The sequence below is a fragment of the Eretmochelys imbricata genome, chromosome 3, assembly GCF_965152235.1.
Source record: "Eretmochelys imbricata isolate rEreImb1 chromosome 3, rEreImb1.hap1, whole genome shotgun sequence".
Classification (NCBI taxonomy): domain Eukaryota; kingdom Metazoa; phylum Chordata; order Testudines; family Cheloniidae; genus Eretmochelys; species Eretmochelys imbricata.
This window is the reverse complement of record NC_135574.1, coordinates 158,800,274-158,825,464: the sequence shown is the minus strand read 5'-3', so window position 1 is coordinate 158,825,464 and position 25,191 is coordinate 158,800,274. Positions and strand designations below refer to the sequence as shown.

General features: G+C 43.1%; 1 protein-coding gene across 1 annotated transcript in view; it reads left to right on the top strand.

Moving 5' to 3' along the window:
- The window catches only part of DNAH14 (dynein axonemal heavy chain 14), a 448,557-nt gene that overhangs the window by 5,713 nt on the left and 417,653 nt on the right, over nucleotides 1-25,191 (top strand). Inside the window, 2 exon segments of the mRNA XM_077812193.1 lie at nucleotides 1,107-1,271; nucleotides 17,726-17,838. Of these exon segments, the coding sequence (XP_077668319.1) occupies nucleotides 1,107-1,271; nucleotides 17,726-17,838 (278 nt within the window).

Below are 25,191 nucleotides of genomic sequence, written 5' to 3'. Positions count from 1 at the left end.
TTGAAGAGTGTTGCAGTGAGTACAGAGCTTTGTGGTAGCCCATTATGTGTGGCTTTCTGGTGTGACCTCTGAGGTATGGAGTAGGTGCAAGCAAACAATATGCCTTTTACATTTAGCTATATTAAATGTAAACATCTAGGTACAAACAGCGTAGGCCATATTTACAGTATAGGAGACTATCCTGGAAAGCAGTGACTCTGAAAAAGACGTGGGGGTCATGGTGGATAATCTTCTGAACATGAGCTACCATCTTATGATGGTAGGACCAAAAGAGCTAATGCAAACCTGGGATACATAAACAGAGGAATCTCAAGTATGAGTAGAGAGGTTATTTTATCTTAGCACTGGTGCGACCACTACTAAAATACTGTGCCCAGTTATGGTTTCCACTATTCAAGAAGGATGTTATTAAATTGGAGAGCGTTCAGAGAAGAGAAACCAAAATGATTAAAGTATTAGAAAACATGTCTTATAGTGATAGACTCACGGAGCTCAATCTATTTAACTTAACAAAGTAAGAAGTGACTTGAGTACAATCTATAAGTATCTACATGGGGAACAAATATTTGAAAATGGGCTGTTCAATATAGCAGAGAAAGAGTTAACATGATCCAATGGCTGGAAGTTGAAGCTAGACAAATGCAGCCAGGAAATAAGGTGTACATTTTTAACAGTGTGAGTAATTACCTATTGGTACAATTTACCAAGGGTTGTGGTGGATTCTTCATCACTGACCATTTTAAAATCAAGATTGGATGTTTTCTAAAAGGTGTGCTCTAAGGATCATTTTGAGGAAGTTCTGTGGCTTGTGTTATAAAGGAGGTTAGGCTAGATGATCACAGTGGTCACTTCTGGCCTTGGAATCTGTGAACGTTTAAAAACTCTCCTGTCATGGAACAGAAGAATAATTGGATTGATGTTACTTGAAGAGCTGTATGATGTAATAATAGGTAATTTCCCAGCTAATTCTGATGACATTATTCACCATTCTGTTTTTAGTCAGTCTGTTTTAATTTATAATCCACTTATGGTAAAGTACATAATCAATTTGTAATTATGAAAAATAAGTTGTGCAGTAACTTAATGTATTTATTCTTTGCTAACAGAGACCTTTATTACTGAAAGATAGTGGAGAATATGTATATTGTCTCAGAAGAAGCAGGAACAACCCTAAGGCTCCCTATAATCCATATGATCTTCAAGTTGTCTCTGCAAATACAGCTAGACATAATAAAGAATATTGGACTGTTACTGCATCGTTTGTGTCCAAGGTATCTATCTAATAATTTCAGAATTTATGTTCACAGTAGTAATTGTAACTCTGGAGTTCTGAAACTTTTTTGTAGAATGTATATACCCCGCCTCCGATTTATGATCTTACAACATCCCAGTGGAAATTACAGTACTTGCATATTTAAATCATACATTATGACACTTGAACTCCTCTAATACCTGGGCCACACATACAGATTGATGAGTTTGCTTCTGGCTACAACTTAACAGAGCTGGGTCGTTTTTCTCAGGCAAAAGAGGCTTCTGCTTTTAGACCCAGAGTTCTGGGTTTGATACCTGCTGTCAACAAGCCATTGAGAGGCATCGCATTACACTTATATGAAAAAGTAGTATTGGGAAAGTATTTAGGGTGGATTTTTCAAAATTGATCAGCATTGGCCAACATTTGCTCCCTTGAAGTCCGTGTTAAAAACTCCCATTGATTTCAGTGGAAGCAGAATTAAGCCAACAGTGAGCATTTTTGAAAATCTCACTCAATGTATTTTTATCTGCCTTTTAGTGATTTACAGCTGGAAATAAAGAGGGAGAGCCATTGCCGTATGACTAGTCAGCTGTCCACGGACCACAATTTGAATAAGGCTGTCATAAATATAAAGGGAAGAGTAAGCCCCTTTAAAATCCCTCCTGGCCAGAGGAAAAATCCTCTCACCTGTAAAGGGTTAAGAAGCTAAAGGTAACCTCGCTGGCACTTGACCAAAATGACCAATGAGGAGACAAGATACTTTCAAAAGCTGGGAGGAGGGAGAAAAACAAAGGGTCTGTGTCTCTGTGTGATGCTTTTGCCAAGGACAGAACAGGAATGAAGTCTTAGAACTTAGTAAGTAATCTAGCTAGGTATGTGTTAGATTAGGATTTGTTTAAATGGCTGAGAAAAGAGCTGTGCTGAATAGAATGACTATTCCTGTCTGTGTGTCTTTTTTGTAACTTAAGGTTTTGCCTAGAGGGATTCTCTATGTTTTGAATCTAATTACCCTGTAAGGTATTTACCGTCCTGATTTTACAGAGATGATTCTTTTTTACTTCTATTAAAAGTCGTCTTGTAAGAAAACTGAATGCTTTTTCATTGTTCTAAGATCCAAGGGTTTGGGTCTGTGGTCACCTATGCAAATTGGTGAGGATTTTTACCAAACCTTCCCCAGGAAGTGGGGTGCAAGGATTGGGAGGATTTTGGGGGGAAAGACGTGTCCAAACTACGTTTTCTCAGGAACCCAGATAAAGTTTGGTGGTGGCAGTGGAAGTCTAAGGGTAAAATAGTTTGTACCTTGGGGAAGTTTTAACCTAAGCTGGTAAAAGTAAGCTTAGGAGGTTTTCATGCAGGTCCCCACATCTGTACCCTAGAGTTCAGAGTGGGGAAGGAACCTTGACAAAGGCCTATTAGAAAAAGAGCACTGCAATAATCTGTGCAGTCTATTTCTGTGGTACTGAACTTGATGGGAAACCTAAGTTATTTTCCAGTAGCTTGAAAGGTCTCCTTTAGCACAAGTACTAGAAACTTGTAGTTTGGAAAGATAGACTGAATGACCTCATAGATTGAGTCACTGTCCCTATGCGTGCTCCACTTCAGATGTGCGCATGTCCATGCGCTTTCAATCAGAGATTCTTGTCAGCAATGCCTGCTGGTCTGTGCCTGTGCCCTACACATTCTCATACTCTGGTACAAGAATATACAGGGAGGGAAGGATCTGCCATCACCTCCCTCCTGCCTCCACCCCTGGTACTGACACCTATAGCTCCTCCACTGGAGATAGGAGATGATATTGCCTCAGACATTTCCATCGAGCTTTCCACCACCTTCCCATTCAACCTTCCGCCTTTGAAGTATATCCCAAGGACGAGACCACAAAAACCAGTCGATGACTGACTTGTCAACCTTAGCAAGAACATTTTTGGGGACCCACTCCTTTTCCTTATGCCCCCACAGCATTTTTCTTTTTGGACCCCTTGTGCTCCTTATGGTGGCCAATTCTATAAGTGCCATCATGCAAGAGGACCTACCAAGATCAACAGCCACTGGCACCTCAGGATTCTCTTCCCAGGAAGAGACACCTTCATCTAACAAATCCTCTTCCTCACCAGACGAGACGGTTATGCCCCCACCCCCATTCTCCATGGGTGACTTCAAGGCCTTACAAAAGTTTAGGAAAAGAATCATAGAGGCCTTGTGGAACTGCTTGGAGAAAATAAAAGTACAGTGCTCCCTGGTGAATATTTTGCATATCTCCTCTCAAGAGCAAGATTACCTTGCCTGTCAGTGATGCTTTACTTACTATCACGAGCCTGTATGATTTGGGAGAAACAGGCAACCATTCCGCCCATATGCTGACAAAAAGTACTATGTATTGGCCATGGATTCGGAGTATTTTTCTCCCATTCCACCCCTAACTCTTTGGTAGTTGATGCTGTTAATGAAAGGAATAGGTGGTATTGGTCCAGATCAACCACCTCCAACAAAGAACTTAAGTGCCTGGACCATCTCAGTTGCAAAAGCTATTCTTCAACTGCTCTATGATTTGCCTCAGGACCAAAAGGAATAGTTTCAAACTCTCATTACTGAAGGCCAGATGATTGCCAGATGTTCCCTGTAAACTTTTCTTGATGTGGCAGATGTAGTCTTGTGTTTTATGGGAACTCTGTGGCAGCTCTCCGATCTCTTGTCTCATACACTCCTACAACAAAGAGAAAATATGGAAAGCAGTAGACAGCATAATGGTCTTACCCAGTCTAGTGTCAAACCTCCTGAAGACCAGTGGAAATATCTAGAAAGAGGTCCAGACTCCACAAAAAGGGACTGTCATTTTAGTGAGCTCTCAGACACTATTTTGATTTGTTGGTTGAGGGTCATGAATCACCCCTTATACTGGATCTTGCGCTGCATGCACCAAACCACCCTCCATCCACCCTATGGAGTCTTCCTCTCCCATTTCCTACCTTCCTGGGAGCTACTCACTTCCAAGATCCATCAGTCTGAAGTGATTTCAGTGGGCTATTCATCTAATTCAGTCTTATCCCCCTTCTCCCTTGTTCCCCCCCACTTTCCCTATTCAGGGATCTTTCTCACAAGGGTCTCCTAAGGCTGGAGGTATAATTTCTCCAATTTTGGGAGTGATTGAACCTGTTCCCGCTGCTTCATCGGGAAAGTGTTTTACTCCAGATATTTCTGATCCCTAAGAAAAAAGGGGATGAAGACCAATCCTGGATCTCAGGACTCTGAACATTATCTGTGATTTATCTGTGATTCAGGATGGTAATCCTAGTAGTGATGATTCATCTGTAGAACCAGGGGACCAGTTCATCACCCTTGACCTCCAGGATGCATATTTTCATATAGCTATGCACCAGTCTCACAGGTGCTTCCTATGGTTCATTGTTGGCAAGGACCATTACCAATACTGTGTTTTCCCCTTTGGTTGTTTGACTGCCCTGAAAGTCTTCACAAATATCTTCTATGTCATCATGGCCCATCTTCGTCAGATGGGAATAATTGCTTTTCCTTGTGTGGACAACTGGCTCTTCAGGTGTCATTATTTCCTCCAGGTATCATCAGCAACCAACAGGACCCTAATCCTCTTAGGTTTTGTGGACCCTTTCAATACAGAAAAGTCTGCTGTGACACCTGTACAATTTATAGACTTCATCTGAGCCACTCTAGACTGCAACTGCCAGATCATCTGGGCCGCAGTTAAGTTTGCCACTATGTCCAGCCTCATTTTAACATTACACCGGAGCTCTCAAACCAGAGCAAGTTGTTTGCCTTCAACTTTTAGGTCACATGACAGCCTGTTTGTTTGTAACACACCATGCAAGACTGCAGTCTTGATTCAGGACTGTTTAACAAATCGACTGTCCAAATATGTAGCTATACTTTACAGAAGAAGTCCTCTTCTTCATCATCATCATCTGGTGAAAGGTTTATGTGGGAGTTCCATTTTTGTGTCTGCCCCCCACAAAGATCACCACCACAGTTGTCTCTCTAGTGGGTTGGGGTGCCTATCTCCAGGACTTTACAGTTCAAGGCAAACAGACTCCCCAGGAATTGTCACTCCACATCAACTTTCTTGAACTTAGAGCAGTTCAGTATGCTTGTAGTCACTTCCTATCCATTAGGGTCATTTAGTCAGAGTAATGATGAACAGCAGAGAGCCCATGTATTATATAAATTGCCAAGGAGCAAGATCTCAGTTGTTATGTGCAGAGTCAATAAAGCTATGGAATTTGTGCATATCCAACCACATAGCCATCTCAATGTCTGCTGGGACTCCAAAACACCATAGACCTCCTGAGCAGGCATTTCTGTCAAGACCGTGAGTGGGAGTTGACCATTTTGGTCTTTCAGGAGATTTGTCTCATCTGGGATTCCCCAGGGAGAGATCCCTTTATGACACCATCCAACATGGAGTGCTGGTGTTTCTGCTTGAGGGAAGGGCATGGTTGCAACTCATGGAGAGATGCCCTCCTTTCCTCTTTCTGATCCTACAGACGTGTAGCTCAAGAGTTAACTGCATTTAAAGTTGTGGAGTTACAATGGTATAAAAGTGGTGTAAGTGACATCAGGCTCACTGTACGTAAGCTTTGAGTTTTGCACAATTTATTTCTTTATTAATTATTAGAACTGAATATTCTCAGTTGGGTACCTGAATGTAGCTCTACAAATTCCTACAAACTTTCAGTGTTTTAATTTGCATTTCTCCTAAGCTTTTATCCCTCAAAGCAGTCTTAGATTTATTTTTCTTACCTTTTTCTAATGGGGGATGGTGGGGAGAGCTAGATTTATTGTTCAAACTGTTATACAGTATTGGTACAAGATGCCTATAATCAGGACTCACCATGAAGAATTCTGTTTTCCACCAAATCCTTAAGAGGCCATCGCTAGATGCATTCGACCTTGCCACCTACTACTTGTTGTAGTACTCCCTTTTTGAGGAAGCTAATATGAAAGATAGCTAATAGCTGTCCCAAAGGTGCACCTCTCCACTGGGCGTGACCTTAATCTTTCCTAATCAGATACCGGTCCAGGATATGGAACTGAAATGACGCTGATGGATGATCTTCACATTCTCATGGACAAGTAACAATCATCTACTCTCTTAGGGTATGTCTACACTACAAAATTAGGTCTATATTATAGATGTTGATTTTTAGAAATCGTTTTTATACAGTCGATTGTGTATGTAAACACTAAGTGCATTAAGTTGGTGGCATGCATCCTCACTACCATGGCTAGCATTGACTTATGGAGCTGTGCACTGTGGGTAGCTATCCCACAGTTCCCGCAGTCTTTGCCGCCCATTGGAATTCTGGGTTAAGCTCCCAGTGCCTGATGGGGCAAAAACATTGTCACGGGTGGTTTTGGGTACATGTCGTCAGTCGCCCCTCCCTCCGTGAAAGCAGTGGCAGACAATCATTTTGCCCCTCTTTCCCGCGCAGATGCCATACTACGGCAAGCGTGCAGCCCCCTCAGCTCACCGACATCGCCGCTGTTGTGTCCTGGGTGCTAGGATGGCTAACCGTCGTCATACACTGCTTCTGCTGCAACTCTGCTCTGCTGCTATTGTCTCAATAGCGAATTTCTCCATGTTGTCTGTCATGGACTCCTGGGTACGTGTGTTCTTCCTCGGGAAATGTGCGATGTGCTAACCGTCTTCCTCCACCGCTTCCGCTGCAACTCTGCTCTCCTGAATCCACCTTGCAGGTCCTCTCGTCGTTCTCTAGAAATATCTATTCTCATGGCATCCGTCGTCAGCCACCGCTTCCGCTGCAACTCTGCTCTCCTTCAGATGCCATACCATGGCAAGCATGGAGCCCGCTCAGATCATCGTGGCAGTTATGAGCATTGTAAACATCTCGCGCATTATCGTGCAGTATTTGCAGGTTCTGGTTCTGCACAAGCAGGTGAGGAGGCGACGGCAGCACAGTGATGAGAGTGATGAGGACATGGACACAGACTTCTCTCAAAGCACGAGCCCCAGCTGTTTGGACATCCTGGTGGCAATGAGGCAGGCTCATGCCATGGAATGCCGAAACTGGGCCCGGGAAACAAGCATAGACTGGTGAGACCGCATAGTGTTGCAGGTCTGGGATGATTCCCAGTGGCTGCGAAACTTACGCATGCATAAGGGCACTTTCATGGAACTTTGTGACTTGCTTTCCCCTGCCCTGAAGCGCAAGAATACCAAGATGAGAACAGCCCACACAGTTGAGAAGCGAGTGGCAATAGCCCTGTGGAAGCTTGCAACGCCAGACAGCTACCTGTCAGTTGGGAATCAATTTGGAGTGGGCAAATCTACTGTGGTACTTTTCAATGGTGCTGCAAGCACTGGTGGATCACAAGGGATGTTTCACTGACATCAATGTGGGATGGCCGGAAAACGTACATGATGCTCGCATCTTCAGGAACTCTGGTCTGTTTGAACAGCTACAAGAAGGGGCTTACTTCCCAGACCAGAAAATAACTGTTGAGGATGTTAAAATGCCTATTGTTATCCTTGGAGACCCAGCCTACCCCTTAATGCCATGGCCCATGAAGCCATACACAGGCAGCCTGGACAATAGTAAGGAGCTTTCGGTACAAGGTCACATTTTGCCTCTTATATTGAGGGCCTGTCGGTTTCACGTGAGAGATCACACACGCAGGGCTGGGCAACAGAATTCGGCTTGCAGGCAGCCATAGTAAGCCACAGTCTTTCGACTTCTTCAACCTTCATACCATGTGGGAATGGTTTCAAACAGCAGCGCCCTCCTTTCCCATACCAAGCACCATTGGGTTGGCTATCTAAAAGGAGGGGCTGCGGTTTTCAGGTTAACGTGCAACACAAACCCAACTAACCCCTCCCCCCCACCGAATTCTCTGGGATGATCATTCTCCTGAAGATAACAGAGAGGTAAAGAAAGGATCTTGCTTGAATGCAGAAGACACCAGGACCATACGCTGCCATGCTTTGTTATGCAAGGATTCCAGACTACGTGCTCCTAGCCTGGTGTGGTAAAGTGTTCTACCGTGGAGGATGGAATAAGGCTGCCCTCCCCAGAAACCTTTTGCAAAGGCTTTGGGAGTGCCTCCGGGAGAGCTTCATGGAGATGTCCCTGGAGGATTTCCGCTCCATCCCCAGACACGTTAAGAGACTTTTTCTAGTAGCTGTACTGGCCGCAAATGCATCCCAAATCTTCAGGGAAAATTAATCATTAAACACGCTTTTAAACCATGTATTATATTTACAAAGGTACATTCACCAGAGGTGCCTTCTGCAGCTTCGTGGTCTGGGAGCCCACCTTGGGAGAGTTGGGAGGGTATTGGTTCTAGGCTGATAAACAGTTCCTGGCTGTCGGGGAGAATGGTTTCTCCGCTTGCCTGCTGTGCGTTATCCTCCTCCTCCTCATCCCCAAAATCCTCATCCCTGTTGCATGAGACTCCCCCCTTGCAGGTGTCCATGGACAGGCGTGGGGTAGTGGTAGGGCCCCCCCTCCCCCAGAATTGTATGCAGCTCATCATAGAAGCGACATGTCTGGGGCTCTGACCTGGAGCAGCCGTTTGCCTCTTTGGTTTTTTGGTAGGCTTGCCTGAGCTCCTTAATTTTCACGTGGCGCTGCTGCGGGTTCCTGTTGTAGCCTCTGTCCATCATGCCTTTGGAGATTTTTGCAAATATTTTGGCACTTAGTCTTTTGGAACGGAGTTCTATTAGCACAGATTCATCTCCCTATACAGTTATCAGATCCAGTACCTCCCATTCAGTCCATGCTGGAGCTCTTCTGCAATCCTGGGACTTCATGGTCAGCTGTGCTGATGAGCTCGCCACGCTGGCCAAACAGGAAATGAAATTCAAAAGTTCCCGGGGCTTTTCCTGTATACCTAGCTAGTGCATCTGAGTTGAAAGTGCTGTCCAGAGCGGTCACAATGGAGTTTCTGGGATAGCTCCCGGAGGCCAATACCGTCAAATTGTGTCCACAGTACTTCAGATTGCTCAGAGCTCAAATATGAAACTGCAGAAAAACCTGAGTATCTCTGGAGTAAGTTTAGAAGTGTGAGCAACAAGGGTGATGTCGTGGTGGGAGTCTGCTATAGACCACCGGACCAGGGGGATGAAGTGGACGAGGCTTTCTTCCAGCAACTCTCGGAAGTTACTAGATCGCAGGCCCTGGTTCTCATGGGAGACTTCAGTCACCCTGATATCTGCTGGGAGAGCAATACAGCGGTGCACAGACAATCCAAGAAGGTTTTTGGAAAGCGTAGGGGACAATTTCCTGGTGCAAGTGCTGGAGGAACCAACTAGGGGCAGAGCTCTTCTTGACCTGCTGTTCACAAACCGGGAAGAATTAGTAGGGGAAGCTAAAGTGGATGGGAACCTGGGAGGCAGTGACCATGAGATGGTCGAGTTCAGGATCCTGACACAGGGAAGAAAGGAGAGCAGCAGAATATGGATCCTGGACTTCAGAAAAGCAGACTTTGACTCCCTCAGGGAACTGATGGGCAGGATCCCCTGGGAGAATAACATGAGGGGGAAAGGAGTCCAGGAGAGCTGGGTGTATTTTAAAGAATCCTTATTGAGGTTACAGGGACAAACCATCCCGATGTGTAGAAAGAATAGTAAATATGGCAGGCGACCAACTTGGCTTAACAGTGAAATCCTTGCTGATCTTGAACACAAAAAAGAGGCTTACAAGAAGTGGAAGATTGGACAAATGACCAGGGAAGAGTATAAAAATACTGCTCGGGGATGCAGGAGTGAAATCAGGAAGGCCAAATCACACCTGGAGTTGCAGCTAGCAAGAGATGTTAAGAGTAACAAGAAGGGTTTCTTCAGGTATGTTAGCAACAAGAAGAAAGTCAAGGAAAGTGTGGGCCCCTTCCTGAATGATGGAGGCAACCTAGTGACAAAGGATGTGGAAAAAGCTAATGTACTCAGTGCTTTTTTTTGCCTCTGTCTTCACGAACACGGTCAGCTCCCAGACTACTGCACTGGGCAGCACAGCATGGGGAGGAGATGACCAGCCCTCTGTGGAGAAAGAAGTGGTTCGGGACTATTTAGAAAATCTGGATGAGCACAAGTCCATGGGGCCGGATGCACTGCATCCGAGAGTGCTAAAGGAGTTGGCAGATGTGATTGCAGAGCCATTGGCCATTGTCTTTGAAAACTCATGGCGATCCGGGGAAGTCCCGGACGACTGGAAAAAGGCTAATGTAGCGCCCATCTTTTAAAAAGGGAAGGAGGAGGATCCTGGGAACTACAGGCCAGTCAGCCTCACCTCAGTCCCTGGAAAAATCATGGAGCAGGTCCTCAAGGAATCAATTCTAAAGCACTTAGAGGAGAGGAAAATGATCAGGAACAGTCAGCATGGATTCACCAAGGGCAAGTCATGCCTGACTAATCTAATTGCCTTCTATGACGAGATAACTGGCTATGTGGATGAGGGGAAAGCAGTGGACGTGTTGTTCCTTGACTTTAGCAAAGCTTTTGACACTGTCTCCCATAGTATTCTTGCAAGCAAGTTAAAGAAGTATGGGCTGGATGAATGGACTATAAAGTAGATAGAAAGCTGGTTAGATTGTCGGGCTCAATGGGTAGTGATCAATGGCTCCATATCTAGTTGGCAGCCAGTATCAAGTGGAGTGCCCCAAGGGTCAGTCCTGGGGCCGGTTTTGTTCAATATCTTCATAAATGATCTGGAGGATGGTGTGGATTGCACCCTCAGCAAGTTTGCAGATGACACTAAACTGGGAGGAGAGGTAGATACGCTGGAGCGTAGAGATAGGATACAGAGGGCCCTAGACAAATTAGAGGGTTGGGCCAAAAGAAATCTGATGAGGTTCAACAAGGACAAGTGCAGAGTTCTGCACTTAGGACGGAAGAATCCCATACACCGCTATAGACTAGGGACCGAATGGCTCGGCAGCAGTTCTGCAGAAAAGGACCTAGGGATTACAGTGGATGAGAAGCTGGATATGAGTCAGCAGTGTGCCCTTGTTGCCAAGAAGGCCAATGGCATTTTGGGATGTATAAGTAGGGGCATAGCAAGCAGATCGAGGGACGTGATCGTTCCCCTCTATTCAACATTGGTGAGGCCTCATCTGGAGTACTGTGTCCAGTTTTGGGCCCCACACTACAAGAAGGATGCGGAAAAATTGGAAAACGTCCAGCGGAGGGCAACAAAAATTATTAGGGGACTGGAACACATGACTTATGAGGAGAGGCTGAGGGAACTGGGATTGTTTAGTCTGCGGAAGAGAAGAATGAAGGGGGATTTGATAGCTGCTTTCAACTACCTGAAAGGGGGTTCCAAAGAGGATGGATCTAGACTGTTCTCAGTGGTAGCAGATGACAGAACAAGGAGTAATGGTCTCAAGTTGCAGTGGGGGAGGTTTAGGTTGGATATTAGGAAAAACTTTTTCACTAGGAGGGTGGTGAAACACTGGAATGCGTTACCTAGGGAGGTGTTAGGGGGCTTATTCCTTCACCCACTTACTTCCCTGGTCCTTCTCGCATGAACAGAGAGCAACAATACCCGAAGTCCAAAGGTGCAAACAATTCGATGTTTATTGGGGTGAACTTCCAGCAAGCATGATTCCAGTTTCCTTCCTTAGTATCCTCCTTCCCAGCTCTGACACCACAGAGCCTTACACCTGTGTCCCCTTAGCCAAACATGATTCCAACTTCCTTACTCCCATTCCCTGTTCCCATTTCCCCCTTTAGCAAAACATGATTCTAATTTTCTTACCCCCATTCCCTGTTCCCATCTCCCCCACCCACACACCCACCCCCTCCCACCCACACCCACCCACTTCCTCATTGACTACAGATTATATAGTAAAACTTGAGTTCTGCTTAGCTATACCTTAACCAATCATTTTCCTGAAATTTAACTAACCAATCCTAACAAATTGTAACATGATTATGTAACCAATTATATCCCCCCACCTTAATTAGTTTACACCCAGCAAAATTAATTATACAGCAGACAGGAACAATCACAGAACCAGACAGAGATTATACAGACAAACAATACCAAAGTGGGAACTATAATGACAAGACAATACAGAAGTGAGGATTTCACATCCCAGCTATTGACAAGTGAGTTCTTGCCAGACAGGATGCTATGAAACTAAGTTTCCTTTTACATTTTCTAGGCACTTCCCTTTTTCTGGAGGAGATAGGAATACAATCCTGTCCTGATAGTGCCTATCAGCCCAATAGCACCTTATTTCAATATGACTAGTTTGGAATGTGAGGATGTGACTGTTCGCTTCCTAGCTTATGGCTGCCTCTGCTGCTTAGCCAAAGGCCTTAGCCTAAGAACAGGGCCTCAGACTGTCACAGTAAGAGAAGGCCCTTACACCAGCAGACAGTGATTTTGATTCTTCTTTTATACATCTAGAACTAGCCAAGTGATAAGAATACACCTAAATTCTTAAAGTGCAGGCCTTTGCAGACAGGCCTGAATATCTTTATCCTAACAGGAGGTGGTGTGTCAAGGTTCCTTTCCCACTCTGAACTCTAGGGTACAGATGTGGGGACCTGCATGAAAACCTCCTAAGCTTACTTTTACCAACTTAGGTTAAAACTTCCCCAAGGTACAAATTAATTTTACCCTTTTCCCTTGGATTTCCACTGCCATCACCAAACTTTATCTGGGTTTACTGGGAAACGTAGTTTGGACACGTCTTTCCCCCCAAAATCCTCCCAATCCTTGCACCCCACTTCCTGGGGAAGGTTTGGTAAAAATCCTCACCAATTTGCATAGGTGACCACAGACCCAAACCCTTGGATCTTAGAACAATGAAAAAGCATTCAGTTTTCTTACAAGAAGACTTTTAATAGAAGTAAAGGAATCACCTCTGTAAAATCAGGATGGTAGATACCTTACAGGGTAATTAGATTCAAAACATAGAGAATCCCTCTAGGCAAAACCTTAAGTTACAAAAAAGACACACAGACAGGAATAGTCATTCTATTCAGCACAGCTCTTTTCTCAGCCATTTAAAGAAATTAAAATCTAACACATACCTAGCTAGATTACTTACTAAAAGTTCTAAGGCTCCATTCGTGGTCTATCCCCAGTAAAAGCAGCATACAGACAGACACAGACCCTTTGTTTTTCTCCCTCCTCCCAGCTTTTGAAAGTATCTTGTCTCCTCATTGGTCATTTTGGTCAGGTGCCAGTGAGGTTACCTTTAGCTTCTTACCCCTTTATAGGTGAGAGGATTTTTCCTCTGGCCAGGAGTGATTTTAAAGGGATTTACCCTTCCCTTTATATTTATGACATGGTGGAATCTCCTTCCTTAGATATTTTTAAGGTCAGGTTTGACAAAGTCCTGGCTGGGATGATTTAGTTGGGGATTGGTCCTGCTTTGAGCAGGGGGTTGGACTAGATGACCTCCTGAGGTCCCTTCCAACCCTGATATTCTCTGATTCTATGAAATTCAACCTGGCAATGTCGATTTCAGAGCTAATCCCCTCAGTGGGGAGGAGTACAGAAATTGATTTTAAGAGCCCTTTAAGTCGACAAAAATGGCTTCGTCGTGTGGATGGGTACAGGGTTAAATTGATCTAACGCTGCTAAATTCGACCTAAACTCGTAGTGTAGACCAGGGCTTAGATCTCTTGTGTTTGATTCAGTTGATCATTGGATGCTGCCATCTCATCTGAAAGATGGGGTAGAAGTCAAAGGAAACCGTCTTAGTAGCTTGAATCCTTCCTTTGGGGCTTCGCTCAAAGGGTGGTGGTGAACAACTGTTGCTTTGCTTATCAGCATCCTTACGTGTGGAGCATACTGTAAGGCTCACTTCTCTCCCCTCTCCTAGTCAATATTTACATGCAGTCACTAGAAGAAATTGACACTCCACTTGCTTAGTTACCAACAAATGTGCAAATAACAGCTCTGTTTATCCTTCACCAAGGCCCTGATTTAGATGAGCATCCCTATGGGGGGAGGGTGTTTAAAACTCACTGAAGTAAATTGGGTTTAAGGATGAATTCTAGACTTATTTATGGACTTCCCCACTGATGCTGAACTCATATAACACCAGCATTTCAAGACAGTTCTTCAACTCAGCACCTGATACCCAACAAGTATAAGTGCACAGAGGTAACTCTCAAAGAGTAACTGTCATAAGCATAAAGCTAAGGGTAGCCTAGAATTCCTCCTTACCTGTAAGTGGTTAAGAAGCTCAAATAACCTGGTTGACACCTGGCCAAAAGGACCAATGGGGAAAGAAGATACTTTCAAATCGGGGTGGGGGAGGCTTTGTTTGTGCTCTATGTTGTGTGTTCTCTGGGGAAGCAGAGAAGCATCAGGTCAGAAAACTCCTTCTCCTAAAATGAGTCTCAGTATTGCAAAAAGAGTAAGTAAATAAGGCAAGGCGCGTTAGATTATCTTTTGCTTTTAGGTTGTGAATTTTCCCTATGCTTAGAGGGAGGTTTATCCCTGTTTTTTTGTAACTTTAAAGTTTTGCCTAGAGGGGAATCCTCTGTGTTTTGAATCTGATTACCCTGTAAAATTACCTTCCATCCTGATTTTACAGAGATGCTTCTTTTACTTTTTCCCCCTGTTATAATAAAGTTCTGTTTTTTAAGAATCTGGTTTACCTATTTGATTGGTAGATTATTCTCAAGCCTCCCCAGGAAAGGGGGTGAAGGGTCTTGGGGGGATATTTTAGGGAAACAGGAACTCCAAGTGGTCCTTTTCCTGAAACTTTGTCTAACTCACTTGGTGGTGGAAGCAGTACCCATCCAAGGACAAGGAAGGATTTGTGCCTTGGGGAAGTTTTTAACTTAAGATGGTAGGAATAAGCTTAGGGGGTCTTTCATGCGGGTCCCCACATCTGTACCCTAGAGTTCAGAGTGGGAAGGGAACCCTGACAGCAACAATTATTGATGTCACCTCTTTCTTAGCAGAGGTTCTCACTGAGATGATGCTTAGGTCCCTCTTCTGAGTTGATACAGTTAATTTATAACTCTGTATGAGTAGCTGAAATTGTTCCTTTCACTGTTCATTACTTTGCATGTATCACTATTGAAGTCGGTCTGCACTCATGTTGCCCTTTCATCTAATTTGGTTAAATCCTTTTGAAGTTCCTCACAGTCTTCTGTGGATTTGACTAACCTACATAACTTTATCATCTGCAGTTTTTGTTGTGCCACTGCTTGCCACCCTTTTCCAGATCATTAGTGAATGTATTAAACAACACCAGACCTTGTACACAGCCTTTTGTTGAGGGACTTTGTCAAAGACTTTTTGAAGAGCTAAATAGAGTATGTCAGTACAGTTCTACTCTGTTAAGAATTTTATAGATTAGTGGCACAATTTCCCTTTGCAGAAACTGTGCTGGTTAGACCTTATCATATCAGGCTCTTCCAGGTGTTTTATTCTATTTTTTATTATTGAGAGTGCATCATTCCTCTAGTGGTCTTACAACACTGCCTCCCCCCTCCCCGCTCCCCCCCTCTTTGAACATTGAGTCAAGCTTAAGCTGTTGGTCCTTCAGTATTCTGGGATAGAATACCTAAAAGGTGTCCTTCAAGGACTCTGAGCTTCAGGAAGCTCTACCCTTACATGAAACCTTCAAAATACAGGAAACTCTGTACTTTTACTGTTTGAATAAACTGTAATGTCCAATGTCCCTATAGTGTGACTGTGTAATCTAGTAACATTTCTAAAGGACCTATCACAGTAATGTCTAACTACTCTTTCCGGGTGCAGCTAGCAGAGATTGTTAATCATTATGAATTGTGTCGTGATGTTGGCTAGAAAGTGAAATGAGACCATCATACTCCCTTTTAACTGTAATCTAATCAGGATTTTGACTGAAGATCTCATAATTAAAAAGTTTATTGTGCACTGATCCTCTGTGAAATGTTGCCTCACAATCACACAGGCACTGTGAAGTAGGATATTTGACATTACAGAAAAGATTGATTTTTCCGAAATCCTCTTCAAGTAAATATGATGATGTCAAGCCTTTAAAACCTTATCACCACGTGGTTCATGAGGTATAAGATGGGTCAGACAGACAGATCCTCTTTCAAGTGTTGAAGTATCAGTTCAGTAAAAACTAATAGCATTTCACAGACAGACAGATCCTTATTATAGGATGAAACGTGATTGTCTTATCACTTTTTTTTGTGTAGATAACATTCTGTCCTTGACTAAAGCCCTGTATCTGTGACTTGATTCAAATTGCAGATAAAGCTATTGCTATGTTTTAAAAAGAATATAAAGAAGCAATCCAGGAACAGTTACGTTGCCTGATGTCAAGACCTATTGGCTTTGTCTGACTTTGCATAATCCTGCAACTGTTTCCTGTGCATGCAGAAGGCAAACATAACAAAGCCAGGCTTGATTAGCCTTGGTTTTTATGATTGCTTTTTAATATTCACGAGAACAATTATGTCTTAGATTTATGTCTTATTTTGGACTGTAAAGAGGAACTTAAGAACCATTCAGATTGTTGTAATTTAAACAAAATGATAATTTTATGTGCTTGTCTGCCAAGAAGCATCTTTTGGATCAATTGTATACTGCGATGCTTGAAAAAAAATATTCTGCATTAAACAGTATGGACACTTTTATATAAAAAAAGAGCTTGGTTCAAAAATTCTTGTTTGCTGCTAACAGCATAACTTAGCAGTAATAAATACTGATTCGTTGTATCCCTACATATAACTTATTGCAACAGAAAATATAATTTTATATAACTATACTTTATTTCAGAATTTTCTATTACTAGCTGAAGCTGTTCGTTATCTGTTTTTTCATACCTACTTAAGTTTATACTGAGATTAAATATGAGGAAAGAAAAACGGAACAGTTAATTTGCTACCTCTAAACCTCCTGTATATTTTACTCTTTTTGAGTAGCATAGAAAGCATGTGAATGGAGAGTCACAGTGCTAGAAACCGATGGTTAAATATATATTCCAGTCAACAAACAATGAAACATGCTGTGTTCATTTGTATGGGAATGCAGAGAGAGGAGGGATATATGTGTGGCGTTGTAGAAAAAACAAAAACCTTTGAAATGCAAAATTTTGGCTATCTGCAGTCAGCTCTGCTGGTAACATAGTATGTTGCCATGTAGGACTCCTTGGTTAATATCCAGCCTAATTCATTCTCTAACCTCAAATATGCAGGGTCTCAAAACATTCAGAAGTAGTACTCTTAGACACTGAGAAGGGCACATACATAATTTGTGAGCATCCTCTAAGAGCCTGGAAGAAAGGAGCTTCGCAATCCTACACAAGCATAGCAGCTCTTTCAGCTGCTGATTTTCTATTTGCCTACTATTGCCATGCAGCTGCTATTATTAACCAGATTTTGTTTATTAGAGCAGTTAATAAAATGTCAGATTTACTCTGTAGCTAGTAAACTATGTATTGCAATAGTAGAAACTCCATAATGTCTCAAACATCTTGAAGTAATGACTATTTTTTATTTAATTTTTCTAGTTTTCTGTAGTACACAAAGCAGAAGAAATGGAAATAGTTCCTGTAATAGAATGGCTGCTTGAAAGACAACTTTATTATATGATATGTAATTTTAATGTGTTTTCCAATGTCCGGTAAGAGAGAGAATTAATATATAAAAATAATATTAGAAAGTATTATAATCTGATAACTTGACAATGCCTTTCAAAATGCCCACTAATACCATGCCTACAATAATTTGTCAGTTTCATAAATTGATATTCTTTCCAGAGTTATGCTATCTAAGGATGACCAACAAAGAAAAAAATATTTGAGAGCGATTTCTTTTTCTTTTCTCCTCTATTTTTTGTGTGGGGGAAGATTTTTGCTTCTTTATTTTAACCTTAGACTATCAGGTTTGCCAAGCCATATCTTTTTGGTTTTTGTCAGAAGACTTTGCATACTGTACACCTGATTTTGAGAAGTGGTTTTAATCCTTCTTTCATGGTAAAGAATGCATGAAATGACTACCAGTACTCAGTCCACATATAGAAAGCTGCTGAGCAGTCCTTTATGTATTAAAGATAAAGCAAAATCTTTGGTACTAAAATTGTCTGTTCTTCTGATTCGTTATTGTGGATACATCCATAACAATGCCATAGTTAAAGGATGAGTTGACCATTTCACTTAAAGCAAGATTTAAAATCCCTCTTTTGCACACTTTGTTTATTTGGGCTTCCATTATCAATGTTGTTATCATTATCAGTTCCTAGCTTCTGATTTATATTCATTACTGTCAACTTCCTGTGTCTTCCATTTGTTTATAAATATATAATTTGTATAGCTGTCTTTATTTCCTCTCTAAATCAGGTCAGTTTTTTAGCCAATACAACCTTCTTCCTTGGTTGAAGCATTTAGGCTTCTAGTAAAGAATTCTTAAACAATTCCCAATAATCATTTGTATTTTTCTGGTTAAATTATTCTTCACAGTTGATTTGGCTCATAATTGTTTTCAGCTTTGTGAAATTGGCCCTTCTAAGTTATCAAATATATATATTACCGGTCTGGATTTTATTCTGTTTTCACATTATAAATGTGATCAAGTCATGATCACTTGAACTTTAAGCTATCATTAATTTTTAGTTCTGTGATGAATTCCTCTGTATCTCTCAAGGCCAAGTCTTATACAGAATCCCCCCATATTGGCTACAACACTTTTTGAGTTGGGAAATTTTCTATAATATTAAGAAATTCCATGGATGTTTTAGTACCGGCACCATGAAATCTCCAGCATATTTTGCTCAAATTGAAGTACACAAAGATTTAGCAGGTTTTCTCTCTACAAATTGTAGATAAGTGCACAAGGAATCAATCAGTGTGTTCCCAAATGTGATATGGTGGTCTGTAGCAGGCACCAACTAAAATGCCATCTTGTGCTTTATCTGTTAGGACATTGATCCATAAGCATTCAGGATCATTTTCTCTGCACTATTGGTGATTCAAACAGGTAATGTCAGTTTTAACATGGGGTGCCATTCTCCCTCCCCTTTTGCTTACTCAGTCCTTCCTAAATAGGTAATAGTTGTTGATTTTAACGTTCCAATCATATGATTTATTCCACCAGGTCTCAGTAATACCAACTATATCTAATTTATGCTTATAAATGAACAATTCCAGTTCCTCTTGTTTGTTATCCAGCCTCCTAACACTGGTGTATAGTTAATTAAACTATTTCTTCTCTTCATGTCCTTTGGTTCCTTGACTAATTTTGTTCTCGATATCTCTATTCTGTTCTGAGAGCTTATATCTCCTCTCTTTTTACCCTCATGTTTTATTAGTTTAACCCGTTCCTGACTACTCTGTCCAGCCTGTTCCTGAGGCAGTTGGTTCCCCTTCTACTATGGTGGAGGCAATCCAGTATATACAGCCCTCTCTCCCCATAGAATGTGAACCAATGTTCTGTAGAACCAAAGTCCTCCACAATTTACTTAGCCAGTGGTTCATTTCCAGAATCTTCTGCCTTCTTTCTTCCTTCACTTGCAGGACAGGTAGGATCTCAGAGAAAACCTTCTTCTTCAGCCCACTTCTGTGTTCTGTTATCTGTGAGACAGTCTATGACTCAGTGTTGTTAGTGCTGATATGTACCATCACCAGTGGATGCTTGTCCAATGACTTCAGAAGCCTATCCAATCTTAGAGTTGTGTCTTGTGTCTTGAGTCGGGAAGACAGCTTGCCATCCTCTTGTCTGCTTTTCCCTTACAGAATGTTCTTTTGATTAGTTGAGTAATGAATCCCCAGCAAGGATACTCTGTCTTCCTTGGATGGTTGGAGATTTCTTTGTGGGCAAGCTTGGTTTTCTTACAGGGTGGGCCGAGGTGGCATCCACAGGAGTGTCTTGTACATCTCTCTGTTCCCTGGACCAGCTGAATCTTGAGAAGTATTGTTCGTACTTTCCGCGTTGAGGACCTGGTGTTGATTGAAAAGTACCAGCTGTGTGGAATTTCTCCTGGTTGTCTTCTCCTTGGTGGCCACAGGCTGCCCATCCTCATCTGTGTCTAGCCATATGGAATGCCATTGTGACCTCTTGCCTCTGATGGCCACAAACTTCTAGGCCTCCTTTGACATCCTCTGTCTTCGACTCCTCAGTGGCCAGCTCCTTTCTTCGTTGAGCCTGGGGTATTGGTATTTTCTGAACCTGGCTGTCTAGGAACTCCTCAACTTCTCTGATTCTTAGTAATGTCTGTACTTACCCTTCCAGTCCAAGAATCTTTCACCAATTTGAAACTTCATTAACAGGAAGTCCCTTCTGGCTGCAAGCAGGAAAGAAAATAAGGCCATTGCAGGTCATCAGCACTCTTTTTTTTTTTTTTTTGGTAGCCTTCTTCAAATTGCACATTAATATAGCATTGACTTGGAAGGAAAGCCTCTCTCACTCTTTCTAAACTAACTCCAAAACTCTCTGGTTAGCTACCTCTCTTTGTGTCTCTCAAGTTTGCCTAGTAAGTGAATTTGTATACCAAGTCTCCCTGCTTAGTTTAGCTCTGTCCTTCACCACCAGAGACTTCAAACAGCGGGACTGATACAAAAGCTCCAAGGGTCAGAGCTTCCCAGCCCTTACCAAGGCACCAACAAACAGATCCGTCTCAGGTGTTTTATGCCGGGGGCAATGGACCACACTTGCAACCCTTACACAGAGAACAAACAAACAACCTACAGATAGACCAAATGCACTACTCACCAAGCCCTGCTACCTCCAAGCACAGAGTCTGGAGGGACACCATTCAAAAGTCTGTTAACTGGCCTTGTTACAGCTAAATGTTAAACATCCAAAACATTTCAAAATGTAGCCCTCAGTGTCACATTTTTTTGCCTCACTGTAGCTATATAACATGTCACAAACTCCACACTTTATTTTCTTCGCAAGGTGAAAGCCACTTTTTACATTTAAAACTCAACCAAAACAGAGTTATTCGCATTATTTCTTGGCTATGGTTGTCAGAGTTCTGAAGGCAACTCATGACCCTTAGGAGGGTGGGCAGAAGAGCAAGGGAGTCAGTTTCATAGAATAGAATTATATGACAGAGACCTGATTGTCAGAATTGTTTCCTATCCACCTACAGTGCCAATGTAAGCATGATTAATGAGATTTCAGGAGTATAGCCTGATATAATAATAAGTGAGGGTTGTTCCAGTGTGTAACTCTGCCATGTACAAATAGTATTTTCTGCAGCTCCGTGTATTGCACAATTCTGATTTGTGTGGGCTATTCCCCTCTTGTTTGCAGTGTCTGGAGTACAGCATGATCTAGTCATGTCCCCTTCCATGGTCTGCTCCCAGATCTTCTGCCTCTGCAGCCGTAGTGAAATGGTTCATTTGTGCCCAACTTTTCTTAGCCAACTTATTAGTTTATCCATTTTTTTCAGGTAGTAGCACCATCCTTTTTTCACAAGTGATGGTTCCTATGTGTGTTCCATTGTGTGTATTCAGGTACTCCATGTGCTTCATACTGGCAATTTAAATAATGTCCATTGGTCCGTGCATGCACCCCTGTTCTCCTCATGCTCCGTATGGAGCATATAAGGGGTGGAGTGGACTGACCGTCCTTCCAGTTCCTTCTTACAGCCACATGGCTTGAATCAGAACCTCCAGAGTTTCTCCTGTTTCTTCAGCCTTGTCTTCAACCTGTTTATCTTTAATATAGCTAGTGTAAATAGCTTCTAGTAATATAGTTAATACTTAATTAGATTCCCCACCAAGAGGAACTCTCCACCTCCTCCCCCATAACTCCTCAGCTCCCATACTGAGCTCAGCTCAGTATGGGAATTGGTCTACGTTCAGAAGACATGGGTGTAAAAACTCTCTCTCCAATCTGTGCTCCTTCTCAGTAAGCAACGTCCACCAACGCTGCTTTTATTGCTTTGGGGAAGCGCATATCTCTGCCAGGTGCAGTATTTGTTGCTCGTTCCCTAGCTGTACCTAGCTGGTGTGGAAATTTCCACTTAAAAAGTCACAGAAAAGGCTACTAGGCCCTGGTCTGACCCTCTCCGCATACATTGGCAAGAGTCAGCAAGATGTGCACCCCCTACCATGAGGCCTGACCTAGGAGCAAGGGGGATCACAGTCTCATCAGGAGGGCAGGGAACGCTTTCATAAATACAAGAGAAGATCCCCCTTTAAGTCTATTCCATAGAGGACTGATTCGATCCTGTCCAAGTTGGAGAAGTCTTCGTGCCCAGCTCCTAGAGACTTAGACTGTCCGAAGTCCCAGGGCCATAATAAAAAGGCTCATAAGAACAGGGCTTCATTTGGTACCAGATTGCACTGCCGCTAACCATACCAGTCATATTGCCCAGGTCAGAAGACCAAGGACTGCCAGTACTGATGTAAAGTATCTGTTGGGAACCTCCATCGTCGTCAACATATAGACCTGCCAACCCAGAGCATCCCTACTTTGGCTCCATCAGTATGGGCAGAGAGAACTCCACACAATGCAGGGAGAGCAAAGAGACATACCATCCCAAAGGACATCTTTGTTTTTCCAGATCTGCAGTCTCCCCTGTTGTTAGGACCATCCCTCAGCAGGGAGAGTTTGATACCACCAGGGGATATGGGCTATAGAATAAATCTATCTCCCATCCCCTATACTAGCCACAGCTTTCTTCCATCGGAACTGTTGGCCCCCCATATTAAACCAGATCTGGCCTTTTTGTCATTAGGAGAATTAGAGCTACCAAAGGAACCATCATCACCACCTCCAAGGGAGATCAGTGCAGGCAGGAGATCAAGAGTCTTCTGGAACCAACCTCCACTCAAACACACCCCTCAAGATTGGTAGTACCCCATGAGGCCCTCCACAACCCACTTTCAGTCGCTCCTGTTGGGGCCCATGGAACCCATATGCACAATACCCAGGGTCAGAACAATCTCATAGGAAGTCATTCCACCCCCAGCCCTCCAAGAGAACAACCAAAGCTTTCTTGCGACTCCGTAGAAGAGAACTATTAGTTGGATCTACCATTTCCACTGGTACCAGCACAACTATCTTCCCCATCTCCTATTGTCTCAGCTTCGCCATCCTTTCTGGATGGCCCAAGCAGTTTTGAGAGCTGCTGTGCAGGGTGGTGGAGGAAATTCAAATCTGCCTAGAGGAAGTCCAGGATACAAAACACAAGATCCAAGACATCCTACAACCCACAGGATCCAACTGTTTATCACTAGCGAGTCTATGAACTGCCTTGTAAAAGACAGAGGGCAAAATCCATGATACCCTGTACCTTCCAAGTCAACCACATCAACCCAACCTCACCTCCTGGCAAAAAAGATACTTTTGACCGGAAGCTCTGGAGTTGTGAACCACTGTTGTTGCTGTCTCCACGGAATCTTCCTGTCACTCGTTTCCCACAACTGGAGTGCAATAACAATGGACATGTGGGTGCTAGATATCATCCATTCCAGCGACCTACATCATCCAGTTTCTCTGTGTATCCCCTCAGAAAACCCCTTCCGTCTCTCGTCGTCAGGGACCATTTTCATAAGGAGCCCCTCTGCCAAGAGGTAGAATCTCTCCCCTGCAATGGGGAGCAATAGAGGGGTACTTCTTCAACATCAAAGAGAAGGGTTCTATTTGAAATATTTCCTGGTTCCCAAAGAGAAGGGAGGGTGGAGGCCCATTCTTGATTTCCCCTACCCCCCAATTATAATTCCGTTTGGTTACACTGGCATTGATAATACCTTTCCTGCGAAAGAATACATGGGTCACAGCTCTCAGTATGAAAGATGTGTACTTTCATGTGCATAATCACCCCTGCACAAAAGATTCCTTAGCTTTGTGGTGGGTCCTGAGCGCTATCAATTCAAGGTGCTTCCATTCAGTATACCAACCACACCAAGCATCTTCACCAAAGAGTTTCTAGTAGTAATACCATAGTTCAGATGAAGCAGCTTCAGTGTCTTCCCGTACTTAGATGATTGGCTTCTCATTGGCAGGATATGTCTAGAAGTGCTTGCATCAACCTTATCTCTGCTTCAGCATCTTTCATCCCTAACAGTCTGTGAGAGTTTGGAAAAGTCTGTCCTGTTCCCAATGCAAACTGTAGATTTCATAGGAGCAACTTTAGACTCAGTCAGGGTTCAGGCTTATCTCCCGATGGAAAGATTTCACGTTACATGCAACCTGATAGGCCAGGTTACGTGCAACCCTCAAATGTCAATCTGGATTTGTCTTTTTCTTCTGGACCACTTGGCATCATGCACCTCTGTGCACTGTTTGTCAGACTCCAGCTCTGTTACCTGCAGATTTGGCCCTGAACAGTATCTGTACTAAGCAAATACAACATGAATACCCTAGTAACAACCTGTATCATGTTGAGGACCTCACTAACTTGATGGAAAGATCCTGAACAAGTTTGTGTGCATGTTCTTTTCCTATCACCTGTACCCAACAAGTAAATAATTGTAGATTCTTCCCTGACAGGCTGGTGAGTGCTCATGGACCATCAGCTCAGGACATTTGGGTGTTCCAAGAGACCACAATGCACATCTGTCTTCTGGAACTCTGGGCAGTCTGAGAGACTTGCAAAACTTTTCTACCTTTCATTCATCCACCCCCCCCCCGGCCAAAGAAGCTGCAACTCCAACCCAGAAAAGCCTCATCTGGAGACCCAGAGCAAAGTGGGGAGAGATTCCAAGGAGAGAGACTCACAATCCAGGAGGGTATATCCTGGGACAGAATAGGATCGCAAATTAAAAATCCTGTCCTCGATCCCTAGCCCTAAAGTAGGTCTTAAATTCTCTGGGATGAGAAGCAGCGTTCATACTCTACTTCCCTTCTCCCCAGCTTGAATCAGGGAAATTTCAGTGATAATACCCCATGTTCCAGGCAGGCGGAGTGGGACTACAAAGGGGAGGACATTGAGGGAGACATACCCAGAGGGCTCAAGGTTCTGAATAAAGACCATGTCCTGGCTTTAGCCAGGCAGAAATACCTAGAAAGCCAACCTAAAGGGCAA